The sequence below is a fragment of the Pongo pygmaeus genome, chromosome 19 (genome assembly GCF_028885625.2).
Source record: "Pongo pygmaeus isolate AG05252 chromosome 19, NHGRI_mPonPyg2-v2.0_pri, whole genome shotgun sequence".
Classification (NCBI taxonomy): domain Eukaryota; kingdom Metazoa; phylum Chordata; class Mammalia; order Primates; family Hominidae; genus Pongo; species Pongo pygmaeus.
In genome coordinates this window covers 67986530-68006642 of record NC_072392.2, presented here as the reverse complement: position 1 = coordinate 68006642, position 20113 = coordinate 67986530, and the positions used below count along the sequence as shown (strand labels likewise).

At 43.8% G+C, this 20113-nt stretch overlaps 1 protein-coding gene across 1 annotated transcript; it reads right to left on the bottom strand.

Annotated features, from left to right (window-relative positions):
- Nucleotides 1-8913: 8913 nt before the first annotated feature.
- On the bottom strand, nt 8914-13414 carry TOB1 (transducer of ERBB2, 1). Its single transcript, XM_054460072.2, has 2 exons — nt 12743-13414; nt 8914-10861 (listed from the first exon to the last, which is right to left on the bottom strand). The coding sequence occupies exon 2, from the start codon at nt 10711-10713 to the stop codon at nt 9676-9678; it is 1038 nt and encodes a 345-aa protein (XP_054316047.1). The 5' UTR covers nt 10714-10861; nt 12743-13414; the 3' UTR covers nt 8914-9675.
- Between the last annotated feature and the right edge of the window lie 6699 nt (nt 13415-20113).

Here is a 20113-nt window from a genome sequence, read left to right as displayed (position 1 = left end):
CATCTCTCTATTCCTTTTACACAGAACCCAAAAAGTTCTTTGAACTTTAGTGGTTCAGAAAATAAACAAGAATCTTCTTTCTAAGTTACCAAAAAAAAGTTTCCCTCCTTTCTTCCAGCCTTTTTCAAGATTCACAAAGAAGAATTTCCCCAGGTAAAATCCTTTATAGCTGTGTGAAAACTGGTTGTTCTCAAAGTCTTTAGTTAAAGAGCCTCTGGTGACACCTTAGTTTCTAGAAAGGTTGACTGCAAAAATTGCAGCTATCTTAAACCTTGTATTAAAATGGTTTAAGAGATTCCCATCATGTTTTCTGGAAATAAAAAGAAATTAGAATAAAGTAAGTCACCAGGGCTCCCCAAAACTTTAGAATCGCAGGTAGTTTGCAAAACTAGGAGAGTTCTTTTTGGGAAAAGAGATTTGAGGGCAGTAGGCAGATCTGGATAATCAGAGTGAAGAAAGAATAGGCATTCTCATTACAAAACAAAACAAAATTCAACCTTCATCCTTACTAAAAATGCATTGATGGGGCCAAGCGCAGTGGCTCATGCCTGTAATCCCGGCACTTTGGGAGGCCAAGGCGGGCGGATCACGAGGTCAGGAGTTCGAGACCAGCTTAACCAATATGGTGAAACCCCGTCTCAACTAAAAATACAAAAATTAGCAGGGCGTGGTGGCACGTGCCTGTAATCTCAGCTACTCAGGAGGATGAGGCAGGAGAATTGATGGAACCCAGGAGGCGGAGGTTGCAGTGAACCAAGATTGCACCACTGCACTCCAGCCTGGGTGACAGAGTGAGACTCCGTCCCCCCACCACAAAAAAAAAAAAGAAAAAAGAAAAAAGAAATGCATTGATGGCTAGTGGAGGGGTGGCAAGGGAAAGCCATCTGAAAGGAATACCTGCATTTAGTGAAAAACAGAAAAAGATGTTCCTATGCCTGGGAACTACTGAACCTGTGTCACAAGGTGTCTGGATCCTGTACTAAAATGTACAATATTTGCAGGGTATGATGATTCCATTTCTTCCTTTTTTTTTTTTTTTTTTGAGATGGAGTCTTGCTCTGTCACTCAGGCTGGAGTGCAGTGGTGTGATCTCGGCTCACTGCGACCCGCCTCCTGGATTGCGGTGATTCTCCTGCCTCATCCACCCCAGTAGCTGAGATTACAGGCATGTGCCGCCAAGCCCTGCTAATTTTTGTATTTTTAGTAGAGATGGGGTCTCACCTATCGGTCAGGCTGGTCTCAAACTCCTGACCTCATGATCCGCCTGCCTCAGCCTCCCAAAGTGCTGGGATTACAGGCATGAGCCACCGCACCCGGCCAATAATTCCATTTCTTAAACCATACTGATATGATACTGATAGTATTCCTTTCTATCAGTATCCAGAAGTTATCTACTTATACTCACCATTTGCTAGAAAACAAGCTAGACTGATGCCATGTCCATTCTTGACACTCTTTCTTTCTGGCCTAAAAGAAGCACGAAATTGTTTTAAGTCAGACTTCACACTCCAAAAGAGTGTGCAACATAATTTTCCAGCTTTCTCACTAGCACTAAGAAAGAGGAAAAAAAGACCTCAAGAGCTGTAGAAGGGCATGTGGAGAACCAGAGTTTAAAAATAGCTGCAACCTGATGGCTGGGAAGGAAGTTTATGTTTAACATTCAGTGCAAAAAAAAAAAAAAAAAAAAAAAAAAACCAAACAAACCCCACATAAAATCAATGTCTAGCTCATTTTGTCAATGTGGTTTTTCCACAATTATTTCTGAAACACTTGAAGAGTGTATAGGCAGAAGGGATGTGACCTACGGTATATGCCAAGGTTTGTCTAAAAATATTTTACACCTGTTCTCTGTACTGCACACTGGTCATATTTTATCAGTGAAGTAAGTACTCATAATGCCAGACGGAATGTGTTTTTCCTTCCAAGTCCTCTATGTTTTTCCCTTTGGTAAAGCAAACCTCCTCTTCTTTTCTACCTGCACTAAAATAAAGCTAGCACCATTATCCATATGACGTATCCACCACCAAGCTACATTTTAACTACTATTCCTCAGGCAATGTTGTTTAAATAAGAACAACTATGTCAATATTTTTCACAACAGCAAGGACATTTTAACTTAGCAAACACTTATGGCTGCTCCCAAAAGGAAATGTCGACTAGTATACTGGGTTTTAATCAACTTGCCTATTGTATGAAAAAGAATGCACTGGTTTCCTTCAGTGCCTCAAAACTAGAAATACAAACTCCGTGATATTTATTTTTATGAAAATAATTATATTTATTTTATGAAACATGAGGTTTTAGAATATTACTGTAGAATTTCAATTTTCTGTTGACGCAAATAACTGACAGCAAAATGTTCATATAAGAAGGCAGTTATAATCTTCATTTACTTTCCTGATTTCAAAGGGCAGCGAACATGGCTAGAATTCTGGACTTTATGGCTTCTAAATACTGTGAGCCCCTATGGACACATGTTCTATTAGTTCACTGACAACTCTTAATAGCAAATGATTAGTTCTCATAGCTCCTCAAGGAAGCATATTGGTATCACTGTACTCATTTTGCAGATGAATAAACTGAGCCATCTGAATCAAATGACTTAATACAATTAAGCAAGGAATTTAGACCTATAGTTTCACTTAGCCACTAGACAGGGACTGCCTGTTGATTAAATGTTTTCGTCTAAGTTTTGCCTAATTGTGAGATGATCTCAAAGTTCTCACTAACAGACTATATATACAAACCGAGTCCTCTAAGACATAAAATCTTAAAACTTCAAATACTGAGAAATGGTTAATATAGGTTTTACTATTAATACTTACGAGTCAAATTCCATTAATAAGACTTTCAGCCCAATCTAAACCACCTAAAGCTCATCTAAGGGGTCAGCAATATTTGCTCCAATCAAATGTCAACTAACCCAACAATGTAAATAGTATTTAGTATAACAGGATTTAATCCACATAGAAACTACAGAAATTCTCCTGAGCCTTTTTTTTCTTTTTTTTTTTTTTGAGATGCAGTCTTGCTCTGTCGCCCAGGCTAGAGTGCAATGGCGCAATCTCGGCTCACTGCAAGCTCCGCCTCCCGGGTTCACGCCAATCTCCTGGCTCAGCCTCCCGAGCAGCTGGGACTACAGGTGCCCGCCACCACCCCTGGCTAATTTTTTGTATTTTTAGTAGAGACGGGGTTTCACCGTGTATTAGCCAGGATGGGCTCGATCTCCTGACCTCGTGATCCGCCCGCCTCGGCCTCCCAAAGTGCTGGGATTACAGGCGTGAGCCACCGCGCCTGGCCCTGAGCCATTTTTAAAATGGGCTTTTCTTTTTACTGTGCAAACATATTCAAAACTAATAGCAACAATCAAAGGTTTGTAAGCTTGTCCACAATAGCTCATGCTTCTAAAATATGACTTTTTATTTTAAACCAAATTGTTTTTTTTTTTCAAGAAAGGTTTTCAGAACGAGTTTGAAATGAGAAGTCAATTTGTTTCTTTAATGTTTTAAAATAGGCTGGTTACGATGGCTCCCGCCTGTAATTCCAGCACTTTGGGAGGCCAAGGTGGGTGGATCACTTGAGCCTGGGAGTTCAAAACCAGCCTGGGCAACATGGTGAGACCCCAACTCTACTTTAAAAACTAAAATTTAAAAAAAAGTTTTAATGTTTTGAAATAAAAGTAAAAAGACCATTAATCACAATATCTATACGTACAGAAATCTTTAAGTTAGCTTTTCAAAGTAATTTAAAAACAAATCATAGGTACTAGAAACACATTGTTTGAAGGTAGGTCACTTGGCTTTTATTTTATTTCATTTTTGAGATGGAGTCTTGCTTTGTCACCCAGGCTGGAGTGCAGTGGCACGATCTCGGCTCACTGCAAGCTCCGCCTCCCGGGTTCACTCCATTCTCCTGCCTCAGCCTCCCGAGTAGTTGGGACTACAGGCGCCTGCCACCACGCCCGGCTAAATTTTTTGTATTTTTAGTGAGATGGGGTTTCACCGTGTTAGCCAGGTTGGTCTCGATCTCCTGACCTCGTGATCCGCCCGCCTCGGCCTCCCAAAGTGCTGGGATTACAGGCGTGAGCCACCGCACCCAGCCTTGGCCTTTCTTTAGAGTGCTTATCAATAAGCAGAGACAAGGAATGGTTGTGAAAATAGCCACAGGAGGTTAATGGTTACAACTTTACTTGTAACTGGCCACTAAATATACAGTCAGGGAATCATCCAGTGGTTCTGAAAAGAGATGTAATTTATACGACTGAATTATGAAAACCAACAAAACTAGAGCATTGCTAGGTGTGGTGGCTCACACCTATAATCCCAGCACTTTGGGAGGCCGAGGCAGACCGATGACCTGAGGTCAGGAGTTCGAGACCAGCCTGGCCAACATAGTGAAACCCTGTCTCTACTAAAAATACAAAAATTAGCTGGGTGTGGTGGTGTGCACCTGTAATCCCAGCTACTCAGGAGGCTGAGACAGGAGAATCACTTGAACCAGGGAGGTGGAGGTTGCAGTTAGCCGAGATTGTGCCACTGCACTCCAGCCTGGACAACAGAGCAAGACTCCATCTCAAAAAAAAAAAAAAAAAAAAAAAAACTAGAGCAATGATATAACAATGATTTCTAAAAACGTTTCCCTATTGCCTATGAGTTCAGTTTATGACCAATGGAAATATAAAGTCTCACTCAAAATATCATCATGGCATATTCTGAGCATGGTTAACAGCCTTCCACTAGACCCCTCTCATTAACACTTTTGTAAAGATTCTGCAAATTACGTAGCTAATACATCAAAAATGGTGTTATTACCCTGACTTCATGTCAGAATAGCAACTAATCTGAGGGAACAAAGCATAGTGCTTAAGAGCGTGAACTCTGGAACCACTACCTGCATTTGAATCGCTAGTCTGCCATGTATTGGCCATGCAATCTTGGGTCATTGAAGCTTTCTGTGCCTCAGTCCCATCCCCCTCCCCCTGACCCAGTCTATAAACTGGGTTAGAACTACACTTGACACATAGTAAGTGCTATATGTTTATTTCCTGATTTAAAAGATTTTAAAAAATGGCTCCAACTACATGTTTACATAAGCCACTCAAAAATGGTTTCAAACTGGGCATGCAATTGGAAAATGTGCTAATTTTCCAATTGTATGCCCACAGATAATTGATCCTAAATACTTTAAACTACAAGATATAATCTTCCTAATATACCACAAAAACTAAAGCACTCTGATCTCAAATGACCTCCTGGGCCAAACTGATTAAGCATCAACTGATTGGTATACTAAACAATGCAATGGGTTTTATTCAGCAGTGACCATTTTACATACTTGTCTTCTGTTTTTCTTGTATCTGTTCTTGCACTAGAGTTGTTACCCAGCATCTGACGAAAGCATGCATTTCCAGTCAAGCAAGGGTACGTATCTGATGTACCATGCCTATGCTATTTTCTGTTTGTGTAGGGAAAAGATATAAAGGAAGGTCTACCAACTGGCATTTTACTTCATTAGCTTAAGTATGTCCAATGAGACATACTTTGTTTCTTTCTGTGTTACGGTGACTTATTTTAAAATAATCGAAGTCCTGAAGATTTGTTAAGTCTCTCAATTAAAATCCCAGACATGTATATGGGAACGAAATTTACACCCAATTGGAAAAACATTATTTTTTTTTTTTTTTGAGACTGAGTTTCGCTCTTGTCACCCGGGTTGGAAGGCAGTGGCGCAATCTTGGCTCACTGCAACCTCCGCCTCTGGGTTCATGTGATTCTCCTGCCTCACCCTCCCAGCCTGTAGCTGGGACTACAGGTGCACGCCACCACACCTGGCTAATTTTGTGTTTTTAGTAGAGATGGGTTTCACCATGTTGGCCAGGCTGGTCTCAAACTCCTGACCTCAAGTGATCCACCTGCCTCGGCCTCCCAAAGTGCTGGGATTACAGGTATGAGCCACAGCACCTGCCCTGGAAAAACATTTTAAACTCAGAGCACCTTTAGTTTCACCTTCAAAAGCTAAGTTAACTAATCACAGTATATATTGTTATCTTTAAGGAGGCATTTTGAAGAAGGCCTATATTTACATTTGCCATCTATTATAGGTGAAAAGGAGATTTCACAATGTACCTGATTTCAGAAAAGACAAGGCAGGGCAGAAAACGAATACACTAAACTTAGAAAGCTATTTTTTGGTATAATATTCCTTACTCATCCATGAGCTATGAAATCTGTAAGGCAACATTTTGGACACTCAGGGTATTCAGAGGCTGCTACAGTATCTGTAATTATAGGAGTCAAAAAAATGGGAAAGGCCTATGAAAATAATGAATTCATCAAATTGTCAACCGAAACAGTCTCCCCACAGAAAGTCAAAAGCATGATGGCACCTTGGGGAGAAAATGACTTGGGACTAAGATGTAAGCTTTTCTCCGATGTGCTAGGCAAAAGCACCTTTTAAAAAATTCCCATTCCTAATGAACAAAAAGGGCATGTAAACAGGGCCTTTGTTCATTTTTTAAAAAATTATGAAGTCCTCGCCAGATGCGTTGACTCACGCCTGTAATCCCAGCACTTTGGGAGGCCGAAGCAGGAGGATCATGAGATCAGGAGATCGAGACCATCCTGGCCAACCCCATCTCGTCTCTACTAAAAATATAAAAATTAGCTGGACGTGGTGGCGCGCGTCTGTAGTCCCAGCTACTTGGGAGGCTGAGGCAGGAGAATCACTTGACCCCGAGAGGCAGAGGTTGCAGGGAGCCAAGATTTCACCACTGCACTCCAGCCTGGCAACAGAGCGAGACTCTCTAAAAAAAAAAAAAGATGAAGTTCTCAAGGACACCAAGTTCAAGTTTTAATAAAACCAATCAAGATCACATTTTGAGTTAATCATTCTCTGGTGTCAAACATATGTACCAAGATGAAATTTCCCTAAGATTTTTGTCAATACATATATCCTTAAGATCTGAAACAGATATTCATGCTTATGTTAACCTCAGTATTTAAAATCTGAATATATTAGTGCTTGGCTGGGTGTGGTGGCTCACGCCTGTAATCTCAGCATTTTGGGAGACCAAGGCAGGCGGATCACCTTAGTTCAGGAGTTTGAGACCAGTCTAGGCAACGTGGCAAAACCCTGCCTGTACAAAAAATACAAAAATTAGCAGGGAACGGTGGCACGCACCTATAATCCCAGCTATTCAGGAGGGTGAGACAGGAGAATCGCTTTAGTGGAGGTTGCAGTAAGCCAAGATGGCCCCATTGCACTCCAGCCTGGGTGACAGAGTGAGACCTTGTCTCAAAATAAAATGAATATATTTGTGCTCCAGACAGTTTCAAATTCTATTGTTGACCAGGCGCAATGGCTCACGCCTGTAATCAGAGCACTTTGGGAGGCCAAGGCAGGCAGCTCACTTGAGGTCAGGAGTTCGAGACCAGCCTGGTCAACATGGTGAAACCCTGCCTCTACTAAAAATACAAAAATTAGCCAGCATGGTGGCGGGCGCCTGTAGTCTCAGCTACTCGGGATGTTGAGGCAGGAGAATCACTTGAACCTGGGAGGTGGAGGTTGCAGTGAGCCGAGACGGTGCCACTGCACTCCAGCCTGGGTGACAACAGCAAGAGACTCTGTCTCAAAAAAAAATAAATTCTATTATGTTCTGTCCAGCTGCCTTATGATTTTCAGAAAAAGCACATTATACTTGAGCCTTCATTTATAAGTAGAGTTTTCTCCCAAACATAACTTTATCAGTCTGTAGCAGAAACTAGTGCTTAAAGTCATTACCCAGATTGTTCTTACAGCTCTTCAAACTTCGTGATCACAAAAGCATGTAAGTGGTTAAGTGTTGGCAGACCAGATCTCTGCTGCTTGCACCCATTATTCCAATACTTCTTCATAGCCTCATTCTGTCCCCTGAAGAACAAAAAGCCTCACCATGGAGCTGACAAACAGCTTAGCTCTGTTATTTCCAGTGCTTGTTTCCTTAAAACTTTTTATTGCTCTACACTGCATGGGTAAATAACAAAAGGCTTTTGTAGACTAGTGTCCAAAAAGCTCATGAGACCAAATTTATTTCACTGGTAACCCAGGCAGTGCTGGTTTCTTACTATAAAAGTACATATAAAGTTTTTTAAGACAGCTTTCTCACCAATACTATGCCAATACTGTATCAATTGACATTTAGTGAAATGACTCATTTAGTGTTCTTCCCTCCAGCTCTTCAGTTTTAAAAAACTCCATCCTCACCAAGCCACTCCAATTTGATACATTGTCAATATCTCTAAATCCTTCAAACCAGCAGGTTGGGTACCCACTTGCAAAAAATTAAATACATAAGCGTTTTTGCTGGGAAAATGAAAATACGAACATCTAACAATCTGTCCAGCTGTGAATAGATTTTGACCATAAGTTCTCTAGCTACATGCAATGGCTAAACTTTAAAGATTAGTAAAGTGATGTAAATTTTTCTTTTTAAAGTTCAGTCAGCCGTTTTGTCCAAGCAAGTTTCCTGAGCAAAAACAGAAAACTGACCCAATGCTCTCTCCATATAAATTTCAAATAAATCATCTCAGATTACATGAAGGAATTTCATCTTATCCCCTGACTCCTCCATGTCAGCATATTTTGAAACTTGCTGTATAGCTAACCTTACCATACCATCTCTATCTATCATGGGGTATGCAAATGCGGACTGAAGAGGGCTGTTAAAAAATAAAGTTGTCCCAAGCACTGGTCAGGCTATAGTTTTGATAGCATTTTTTATGTGGCAAACACGATCTGGTGCATTAGTAGAGCAAATGCTTTCCATTACTCCTTTGTGACTCAATGAGTCAGGCCTTTTTCCATCATTAGCATTTACAACATAACTCCAGAGGTCGATCTTTAGAAAACACTTAAAAACAAAGACCACAATAGGCGTTTTTAATTTTAAAGAATTTTAATACAAACTTAATATAAACTATTTCAGTCCCTCTTAACATGTAAGACACTGACTCAAAATACTTTTATACCGTTTTTTTCAAGTATTGCACAATATAGGTACAAAATTAATATTTACGATTACATTTTTCTTCCATAATATATAGCAAAAATCTTTAAACTTTTAACAGAAAATACATTTTTTTGAAAAAGCAAATATTCGTACATTTTAATTCCACCACTAAAGGAATATCCTGTACACAATTTTTAGAATAGTTGATGTCTTTAAGATGGATATTTTACAATTTCAGTAAAAAAAATACAACATGAAGCTGCTGCTGTCACAGATCACTGTAGTAAAAAGATATAAATGCAATACCATGTCGTAGAAACAATATATATATATCCTCTGATATTTTACAAACTTTGTACTAAATTAAATTATACAATTAGAAAAGACCAATAAACCCACTTATTAGTGCCAATTTTTATAAAAAAAAAAATCAGCCATGTCCTTGCTATATCTTAAATACTGTAAGAGGCCATATCTGAGAGTATACTTTAAAATATACAGTCAGTATAAAATAACTTTGTGCTTGGTTGGCAAATGAAAAATGATGCATGTTTTATTATTATTTTTTTAACCAAGCTTGAATGTATCCTTACTATAAGCTTAAAAAAAAAAATTCTCAAGGAGGTGAAAAAAAAAAAATCCCCCTTGGGCCCGTGCATTTTAACTTGTACCATACATTTTTTTTTTTTTTAGTTAGCCATAACAGGCTGGAATTGCTGGTTAGAATACTGCATGTTATTTAAGCTAAAATTCAAGCCATCTACAAAAGACTTCTCATTGAGGCCTCCATAGGCCGCAAACACATCAAAGGCATTACTGTACTGGAGAGGACTGAGGTTAAGGGGGCTGTCACCTGGGAACATTCCATTGGTACTACTACCTTGACCCTGCATATTAGGAAAAATAAATTCCTTGGCATTAGGAGAAAGAGCAGAGGTTTTCTGCTGTTGTTGCTGCTGTGGTGGTGGTGGTGGCGGTGGCGGCTGGGCTGGCTGCTGCTGTTGCTGTGGCTGCTGCTGGCTACCCAAGCCAAGCCCATACAGAGAGTGCATTGAGGAAGAGATGGCTTTCTGCTTCAAGAGGTCATTCACATTCAAGCCGAGGTTGATAGGAGAAGTACGTGCAACCTTGTTGCTACGGCCACTATTCTTCATTTTGGTAGAGCCGAACTTGGTGGCAGCAAAAGTGGCAGTGGTAAAGGTTAAAGGCTGAGTGGACCGGGGCATGAAGGTAGGGCTTACAGCAGCAGAGTGACCAAAAGGAGGCGATGGAGAGCTGGACACTGATGAGGCTGGGTCACTTATGGGCATAAAAACCTGGGCCTCTGGGTTAAAGCTGTTTTTGATCTCCTTATCCAACTCACATCCATTTTCATTATTATCATCCACGTAAAGCACCTTCACTGGTCCCTTTTCACCAATTTGGTAAGAAACCTCAAATGGGTCGATCCAAACACTAAGATCCTGTGGCAGATTGCCACGAACATCATCAATGTCCAAACCACTCTCTTTGGATGCTTGTTCAATCACTGGGTCCACTTTCTCCCCTATGTGTATACATCTAAACCCCGATCCTTTGTATGGCTTTTCAGGATACCAGTGCCCTTCATATTTCTTCTTAAGAAGTCTTTCAAGTTCTTCACCAAAAATGTTGACACGTCTCCTGGGAAGCTTATTGTACAAATACGAAATAATAAAATTTAGTGCTACTTGGATTTCAAGCTGCATAGCTGCTACGCCACAAAATTAGGTTTCAACTCCCCCACCAAAAAAAAAAAAAAAAAAAAAAAAGATGTTCAGTTTGTGGCAGAGAAACAAATTTTCATTCAAAGTGCTGGTATTAGTAGATTATCCTTCACCTTGAGTGATCTTGTTCCTTAAAACAAAAGCAAACATATCCAAATAAGATAAATGTAATATAAGTCCCATCACCTTCCCCCCACCCAAAGTAATTTCACCTTTCTAAATGTCTAATATCCTGTGTTAGTCTGCTAAGGATAAAAAGAAAAATGTCTACCAGGACAGAAAGCCTGAAAACTGTTACTAGCACAAAATAAACATAAAATAGAAAATCGTTTATTAAAGTTTAAAATCACACAGAAAAATGTAGATTTACAAATGAAATAATGCTTTTAAAAACCTGTTTCTGAATAGAGTTCTAAGAAGAAAAATCTCTAGAACATGTGTTCTTCTCCCCTCAATTCTCGCAAGAATATTTATTGTACTCAGCATCCTCCCCCCACCCCCATATATATAGATGCCACTTTTAGGTAGTAATTTTTATTGTTATTCACCAACTTAGAAGTGAATCCACGTTTTAGTTTACTTTGGATATATACTGTTTAAATCTGCTCTGTCATTGACATTTAAAAATTTGGTAAGTTAGGAAGATCAATTTAATTTCCATAGTACATGATGCTAAAATTAAAGACACTGAGTACTAAATGAATTTCATCCTAGTAAATAATTATGAACCAAATTATTCTATATAGTTTCGGCCTTAAGTATACTAAGAGCATACAATATAATAAAATCCAGCTTCTCTGGGCCTTTTGTTTTCAATGTGTATTTTTCTAAATCTGGAAATACCTATTCGGCAGCAAGTATAACAAAAGCAACGACACAAATTAAAACTATTGATTATTCTGTTTATGGCCAGGGTTTCTGAGTTTTAGTCTGATTTAAAAAAACCTCCGTCGGTCCCTCCCTCCCTCTCACGGTAACAGCCGGAGAGGCAAGTATGGTAAGGTCGACCTTTAAACGTTTGCTGGATCAGCACTGGGTGGGGATAAGAAAAGATCAAGGGCAAACAGAAGATATTTGCGAAAGGGATCTATTTGCACACTGAAGTTGATTTAAAAGGACGTTTAAAAATCAAGTTGGTCTTAATTCGTCTGTTCTATTTTCCATATTCGTGGTGACAAAGGGAAAAAGAATCTCTGGCTGCCCCCAAACTACAAACACTTCCCAAGTCAAAAGCCTGAGTGCCGGCAGACGCAGCTGATTAAGCCCGATTGCTTGAAGGTGCAGCCGAGCGAAATTCAGGCTCGATGGAAGGTAGTTACAAAGCAACGCCTTAAGACAGGCAGGAGTGTGAAGAATTACATAAACAGCCAGTTAGATCTCATTAGATTTCTGCTCACAGCCCTCGGAGCCCAAGCGCTACAGCAGCAGCAACAGCAAGAGGAGGTGGAGGTGGAGGAGGAAGAGAGTACGAGCCTCCTCGGAGAAGGAGGAGGAAGGCCCGGGAAATGGAAGAGCAACCTCTCCCGGCTGGACACCCAGCACCGAGCAGGTCGGGGCGCCGGGTCAGCCGCTCCCCTCCCCCGCCGTAACCCGACCCGCCGCTCCCCGCCCCGTGGCCCCCGCCCCGGGCTCCTGGGACCCGGCCAGAGCCTGGGGGAGCACCGGTTCCCCGGCACCATTTTCAGCCTCGCGGCCACCGGCCCCTCGAACCCCAGCGTTCCACCGCGAGCTCGTCGCTCCTCCGGGTGCCCCAACCCCCCAATTCCCGTCAGCTCGCCCCGGGCCGCCCGTCCCCGGTCAACTGCCCAGGAGGAGCCCGACGCGCCGGCGGCCCCTCGAAGCCGCTCCCCTCGAGTCCCGGCGCTGCCCCCTCGGCGCCCAGGGCCGCGACCCCGCCGTCCCCGAGCTCCCGAGGGCCCACGGCTCGACGCCGCTGCAGCCCCTCCTGCGCCGCCTGGGCCCGGGGCTCCCGTCTCCTCGCCGACCCCGCCCGGCGCCCCGAGATACTTACGGGCTGCTTCGGGGCGGCTTGGACCACAGACCCGCGGCTGGGCGGGGAGCAGCGCGGCAGGGCGGGGGCGCGGGAGGGTCGGGAGCGGCGAGCTCGCCGAGTGCAAGACGTCGCCGCTGCGGGGCTGAGGACAGAAGACAGAGGCCTCGGGCGGGCCTTGGGAGATCGCCGTTGGTGGCTCGGGGTGGCGGGCACGGGGGTCAGACGAGCGCGCTCACTTCTCTACACAGCTCGGTGCCCGGCCCAGCGTCCCCGTAGTGCGCCCGCTCCACGCCGGGCCAGAGCTTCGCTCCTTCTGCCGCGGCGCGCGCCCCGCCTCTCGTTTTATGGCCTCCTCCCCGCCCCCATCCCCTCCGTCGGGGTGCGCGCGCTCGCCCCGCGTCACACAGCTCCGGCTGCGCAGCCATTCCCTGCGCTCCCCGCCCCGCACCCCGGTCCCCCGCCGGCCGGCTCCGCCCCTGCCCTGCCCCCCGACGCCATTGGCCAAGTCCCGCCTGCCCCTGTCCGGACGCGCGGTGGACGCAGGGGTGGGGAAGCCGCACCCTCCGGGCTCCAGGAGGGCCAATGAACCGACGATCGGAGCACTGGGGACGGAATGAAGAGAACGTCTGGAAAAGGACTGTGGGGGTAGACGTGCCAATGAGAGAGAAAGGGGTGGGGTAGGGCGCTGACGCCCGGTTTAGGCGGAGAGCGCCGGGCAGAGGGGGAGGGGGACGAAGCTGGTGGCGAAGCGGCTCAGGAGAACCCGGGCTGGAGGAGCGGCAAGGGTACCCAGAAAGTGCCCTCTCCGCGGGGGTCTGCGGCCAAGGAGGATCCTGCTCGTGGAATAGCTACCAAATCGGCCTCCAGCCCACCCCAGGGGCGGGGTAGAGAAAGGGCAAACTGTGACCGGGACTTGTGCACCCAATTAATTGAATATTAATCACCCCAAGGCCTAGGCCAACCGCCACCCAGAGAGTGGCAGCTGCAGAACCCAAAGCCGTGGAGCCAGGCTGGGGGTGGGGAAGGGAGGCCGCCACAGCTCCCGCCCCGCCGGCAGTTTAACTGCTTCCGCAGCCTCAGGCCTCCCGGTGCGACCCCGGCTGCGACTCGGATCCGTTTATTCCAAATGTCCCAGCCCACGCCGTGCCCAGTGTGGCGACACGAGGCCAAACTGCGTATGTATCTGTGTCCATGTCTACACACACACGCTTGTGTGCATTTCTAGGGCTTGCTGGATCGCAGGTGCACAGAATAAACGCGGTGCCTGCTTGTAAAGCGCGTTTAAGATCATTCTCGGCTGAAATATGTGCGGGTACCTAGGGAGTGGGGTAAGAGAGGGACTCGTGGTGGGGGGCGGGTAAGTGCTTTTTTCACAACCTGCCCCAGAGAAATACACGAAATTACATCGGGAGTGGAATCGAGCGTCCCTTTCAGCTAAAAATATTACTCGCAGGTAGCAACGACGCCTGATTGGCCGCGCTGGTCCCTTCGCAACCAGGCGATTGGCTGCCTGGTATCCAGGAGACCGACGTCAAACTCGGACTGGGAAAAGGGGAAAGTCTGGGGGGAGCGAAGGAGGGGAGGGGGAGAAAGAAGCAATGAATGAAACGCCCATCGCCTGGCCTTCCCCTTTCCCCTTTCCCCTCTCCTCTCCATTCTTGGAGCACTTCCTGGAAAAACACCAGTTGGGGCGCCGCCTTCCCCTCCAAACGGTGGGGCCTGCACTGTCAACCTGCTATAAGGAAGTTAAACCGCAGCTCACCGAGGAGTAGGGTGTCTACGGGGCGGGCCCGTGTAGACCAGCTGTGCTCCTCGGGCACAAACCCGCCGTAAATGTCAGGCCTAGAAGCTTTTGGCTTTCTGGACGCAAAATCTGGTTGGAGCCGCCTTCTCCACCCTGACTCTCCCGCCTCTCCTTTTTAGAAGGAACCGCATTGAGAAGGGGTATTTCTGAAGGCTCAATGCGTAGGAGAAGGGGTGGGAAGATGGGTTTGTGGAATGGGCTGAGGGTGGGGAGTGGTCAGGTGACTGATTTCATGTTTATTGTACAGATTCCTAAAACATAGTTTTACTAAGTGACTCCTTAAATTCTGATTAATGTGATTTTTTTTTTTTTTTTTTAGTGTTTGGGTTTTTTAGTTGCAAACAGGAGTGGAATTGAACTGTGAAAGTATGGCAAAATTGTGAAAGCATTTAAATTAAAATGTCCCTTCCTCTGCATTGAAATGTCATCAAAACGTCAAATATAAATTATTTGTTCAGTTTTCTTTTTTTGTTTGTTTTTGGTTTTCTGTAATGACAATTCCATCTGTAATAAAAGTGAGTTATTTTTAATTTTCTAATTAAGCACAGAAATTTCAAGAAACTAGATAGGATATCCTTGGAATGCCTTACCAAAAGAAACACTTCATTTTTCACGTGTTCTAGAAGCACAACTTCTCTTACCATTAGGCAAATAATGGTAATGTACCAAACATCTAGAACCGCGGGACCATGTGTCTTGATTAGTAATTTTATATTTGGGGGGGCATATTAGGCATGCCTGAGACTAAAATGTCTAAAGATAGATGAATTGTAATTTTGTCAAACTTATCTGTACTTTTTAATAATTCTTTAAAGAGAAGGGACAAGTTCTCTTTTCTGAATGTCTTCTATCTGTAATTCCAGATTTGAAATATGAGAGCAGTCATCTGATAGGTACTGATTAAATATCAGTAGCATTAAAAGCATTTTTAAGTCAGAAACGTAGATGTCAAAAATTAATGAGTTATTGCTTGCTGCTTAGCCCAGGAGTGTAAGAAGATGTCTGACCAAATATAAACACACACACACGGAGGCCCCATGGCATTCTGGAAAAAGCAATGAAGGGTGGGTACTGGGAGGTCTGAGTTTCACACCAGTTTCTATAAACTTTTAGTTTTCTCACCTATAAAAAGGGTTGAATTAGATCGTATCTAATGTCTCTTTCAATTAAAAAAAAATTCCACACTTGGCCGAGAGCAGTGGCTTATGCCTGTAATCCCAGCACTTTGGGAGGCTGAGGCAGGCAGATTACCTGAGCTCAGGAATTTGAGACCAGCCTGGCCAACATGGTGAAACCCCGTCTCTAATAAAAATACAAAAATTAGCCGGGTGTAGTGGCACATGCCTGTAATCCCAGCTACTCGGGAGGCTGAGGCAGGAGAATTGCTTGAGCCTGGGAGACGGAGGTTGCAGTGTGCTGAGATTGTGCCACTGCACTCTTCCTGGCCGACAGAGTGAGACTCTTTCTCAAAAAAATAAATAAATAAATAAAATATTCCGCTCTTAAAACTCAATGTTCCTAACATATATACTGCAGCTGTTTTTCAAATACAGATTGCAAGGCAGGGCACGGTGGCTCTCGCCTGTAATCCCAGTACTTTGGGAGGCCAAGGTGGGCGGATCACCTGAGGTCGAGAGCTCGAGACCAGCTTGACCAACATGGAGAAACCCTGTCTCTACTAAAAATACAAAATTAGCCTGGCATTGTGGCGCATGCCTGTAATCCCAGCTACTCGGGAGGCTGAGGCAGGAGAATCACTTGAACCCGGGAGGCAGAGGTTGCAGTGAGCTGGGATCGCGCCATTGCACTCCAGCCTAGGCAACAAGAGCAAAACTTTGTTTCAAAAAAAAAAAAAAATATATATATATATATATATATATATATGGATTGCAAATAAAAGGGAAAACTGATTCACATCTCTGAACATTGCCAGTCACGAGGTATAAAATGTTCTTTATCCAAGTTTTGCACATGGCTTATTATTATCTAACATTTACTTTGGAATTGTGCAGGGGAGTGGAGGGCTAACTGCTAATTGTGCAGGGAATTAGACTTACGGAGGAAAAAATTTGATATTAGGCTCCAAGTGTATCACAATCAAGAGGTATTCCTCTCTCTGAGCAAATAACAGTCACTAGAAACTACAGCCTTTGCCTTTCACATCCCTACATTCTACACAATTCCCAGTGGGCCTTTACAATAAAGGTAATCGTTTGGTAAAAAATAACTTCCAATATCTTCATAAAATACAGTTCTTGAAAGTGCCTTGAATTATTACCTAATCCACACAAGGACACACACACGCAACACCTTGATTTCTGAGATAGAGACATCCTAAGCTTTCTAATTCTTGTGTTTCCTTGTAAATAGAGAAAGGGTTACAGGAGAATAGCTATCGCATGGTGTGTAATTATTAATACTCATTTCACTTCTTTTTTTTTTTTTTTTTTGAGACGGAGTCTCACTCTGTCACCAGGCTGGAGTGCAGTGGCACAATCTCGGCTCACCGCAACCTCTGCCTCCCAGGTTCAAGTGATTCTCCTGCCTCAGCCTCCCAAGTAGCTGGGATTACAAGCATGCGCCATCGCTCCCAGCTAATTTTTGTATTTTTAGTAGAGATGGGGTTTCACCATGTTGGCCAGGATGGTCTCGACCTCTTGACCTCTTGATCCGCCCGCCTCGGCTTCCCAAAGTGTTGAGATTACAGGCGTGAGCCACCGCACCCGGCCAACTCATTTCACTTCTAAGGAATCAACCTTTTACCTTTATTTGAAAATAAGACAGGCAGGGTGAGGCGGCTCACTTGCTCGTAATGCCAGCATTTTAGGAGGCTTGAGGCGGGAGGATCCCTTGAGCCAAGGAGTTAGAGACCAGCCTATGCAGCACAGTGAGACCCCTATCTCTATTTTATTAAAAAAAAAAAAAAAAAGTAGGCGGGAGTGGTGGTGCACACCTGTAGTCCCAGCTACTTGGAAGGCTGAGGTGGGAGAATCTCTTGAGACAAGGAGGTGGAGACCAGCCTATGCAGCATAGCGAGGCCCTGTTTCTATTTTATTTTCTTTTATTTTTTAAAAATTAGCTGGGCGTGGTGGTGCACACTTGTAGTTCCAGCTGCTTGGAAGGCTGAGGCGGGAGGATCTCTTGAGACCAGGAGGTCGAGGCTGCAGTGAGCAGTGATCATGCCACTGCACTTCAGCCTGAGCAACAGAGGGAGACCTTGTCTCTAACAACAACAACAAAAAACCCATAATGTTCTTATCGTGATTTTTATTTATTTCTTTTTAAATGGTCATGCAACGTAAATCATAGCACACACATTTTAAAATTATTATTATTAATTTTTTTTTGAGACGGAGTCTCGCTCTGCGCCCAGACTGGAGTGCAGCTCACTGCAGCCTCCCGGGTTCAAGCGATTCTTCCGCCTCAGCCTCCCGAGTAGCTGGGATTACAGGCACCCGCCATCATGCCCAGCTAATTTTTGTATTTTTGTAGAGACAGGGTTTCACCATGTTGGCCAGGCTGGTCTTGAACTGCAGAGATTACAGGTGTGAGCCACCGTGCCTGGCCTAAAATTAATTTTTTAAATCATGCGCTAATCATTGAGTTATTGAAAACCAAGTAAACCAGTTCTCTTCTAAACATTTCTCAAAAAAAGGCAATCCAGTTACGTCTGAGGAAACCTCAGTGTGGTTTCCTGTGGCTTTTCACATGGATTTGTAGTGGAGGGCTATATAGTCTCCAGAAGACACTGGCACACAGACATTTGTAATTAAAAGATAACTAGATAACATTGAACAAGCCTACTAAAGCAACGTGGTCTGGTAGGAGAATGTTTCCTTATAATTTGCTCACTTTCTATTATCTTGATGAACAAAATCCATACCAAATCTTGCAATTTCTTTCCATTAGCCAAGGAGGAAGATTTTGATTTCAGTAAAGAGATTATAGTGCGGATTCTAGGAGTGATACGGTGTTCATGACATTCTAAGTACAAAGAACATTTATATAAAGTACTCTGAGAGCAAATGTTATTAGAGTACTTTAAATACATTTAAAGCATGGGTTGCATATGTTATTATGCAGCTCTGCTTACTAAAATAGAATGTAATTTTATATATATAACCAATTGTGGCAGACACTGTTGCCAGCTCACCCGTTTCCCATGCCCCATCCTCATTCTCTTTTCTTCCTGACTAAAGAGGCTAGAAGAGCTAAATGCATGTTTTCCCAGGCTTCATTGCAGTAGAGGTGGCACTGTGACACTGTTCTGCAGATAAGATGTAAACAGAAGTCAGCTGGGATGGTTTCTGAGGGTGCTATACTTTTCCTATCAGAGAGGTTTGTTCTAGTTACTATTGCCGCATGAAAAACTATCCAAAACACCCATTCATTGTGGCAATAAAGGTCCGTTTTATTATACCCTTGGATCCTGTAGGTAAGAAATTCAGGCTTGGCCTGGTGGCTCACGCCTGTAATCCCAGCACTTTAGGAGGCCAAGGAGGGCGGATCACTTGAGGTTAGGAGTTCGAGACCAGCCTGGCCAACATGGCAAAACCCCGTCTCTACTAAAAATACAAAAAAATTAGCCAGGCACGGTGGTTTGTGCCTGTAATCCCAGCTACTCAGGAAGCTGAGGCAGGAGAATCACTTGAACCCAGGAGGCAAAGGTTGCAGTGAGCCAAGATAGCATCACTGCACTCCAGCCTGGGTGACAGAGACTCCGTCTTAAAAAAAAAAAAAAAAAAAAAATTCAGACAGGGCACACGGGTATGGATAGCTTATCTCTGCTCCACGGTGTCTGGAACCTCAGCTGGAAAGGCTCAAATGCTCAAGTATCATCTGAAGCAGGTCTAACAGAACTTCCTCCAGTGATGGGAATATGCCGTGTCTGTGCTTTCAAATATAATAGCTACATGCGGCTCTTGAGCACTTGAAATGTGGCCAGTATGACTGAGGAACTGAATTTTTACTTTAATTTAGTTTTAATGAAATTTAGATTTAAATAACCACATGTGGACAGCAGCTTCTGAATTGGACAGCACGGATCTGGAGGCTTTTTCAAAGCACATGTCTAGCACCTGGGCTGCAGTGACTCAAGGGCTGGGCTTAGTTGGCACTGTTGTTTGGAGCATTTCCACATGGCCGCTGAATTGCCCCTGTGGTTTGGGTTTCTTACAGCGTGGCAGTTGAGAGGAAGCAGAGCAGTTTCTGGAGAGTGAACTTTTTAAAAATTAAAACCATTTTTTAAAAGTTTTTTGTAGAGATAGGGTCTTGCTGTGTTGCCCAGGCTGGTCTCAAACTCCTGGCCTCAAACAATCCTCCTGCCTTCGCCTCCCAAAGCAGTGGGATTACAGGCATGAGCTACCATGCCTGGCCACCATGGAAGCTGCCACCATGGAAGCTGCATGGTCTTTTATGACCCAGTCTCATAAGTCACAATGCACCGCTTCCATTACACCCTAATGGTCAAAGTAACCACCAGCCAGATTCAAGGGGAGGGGACATAACCACCACCTCTCAAGGAGGAGTTTCAAAGAATTTGAGGCCATTTTAAAAATCACCACTGCATCACTTCTCTCTTCTTC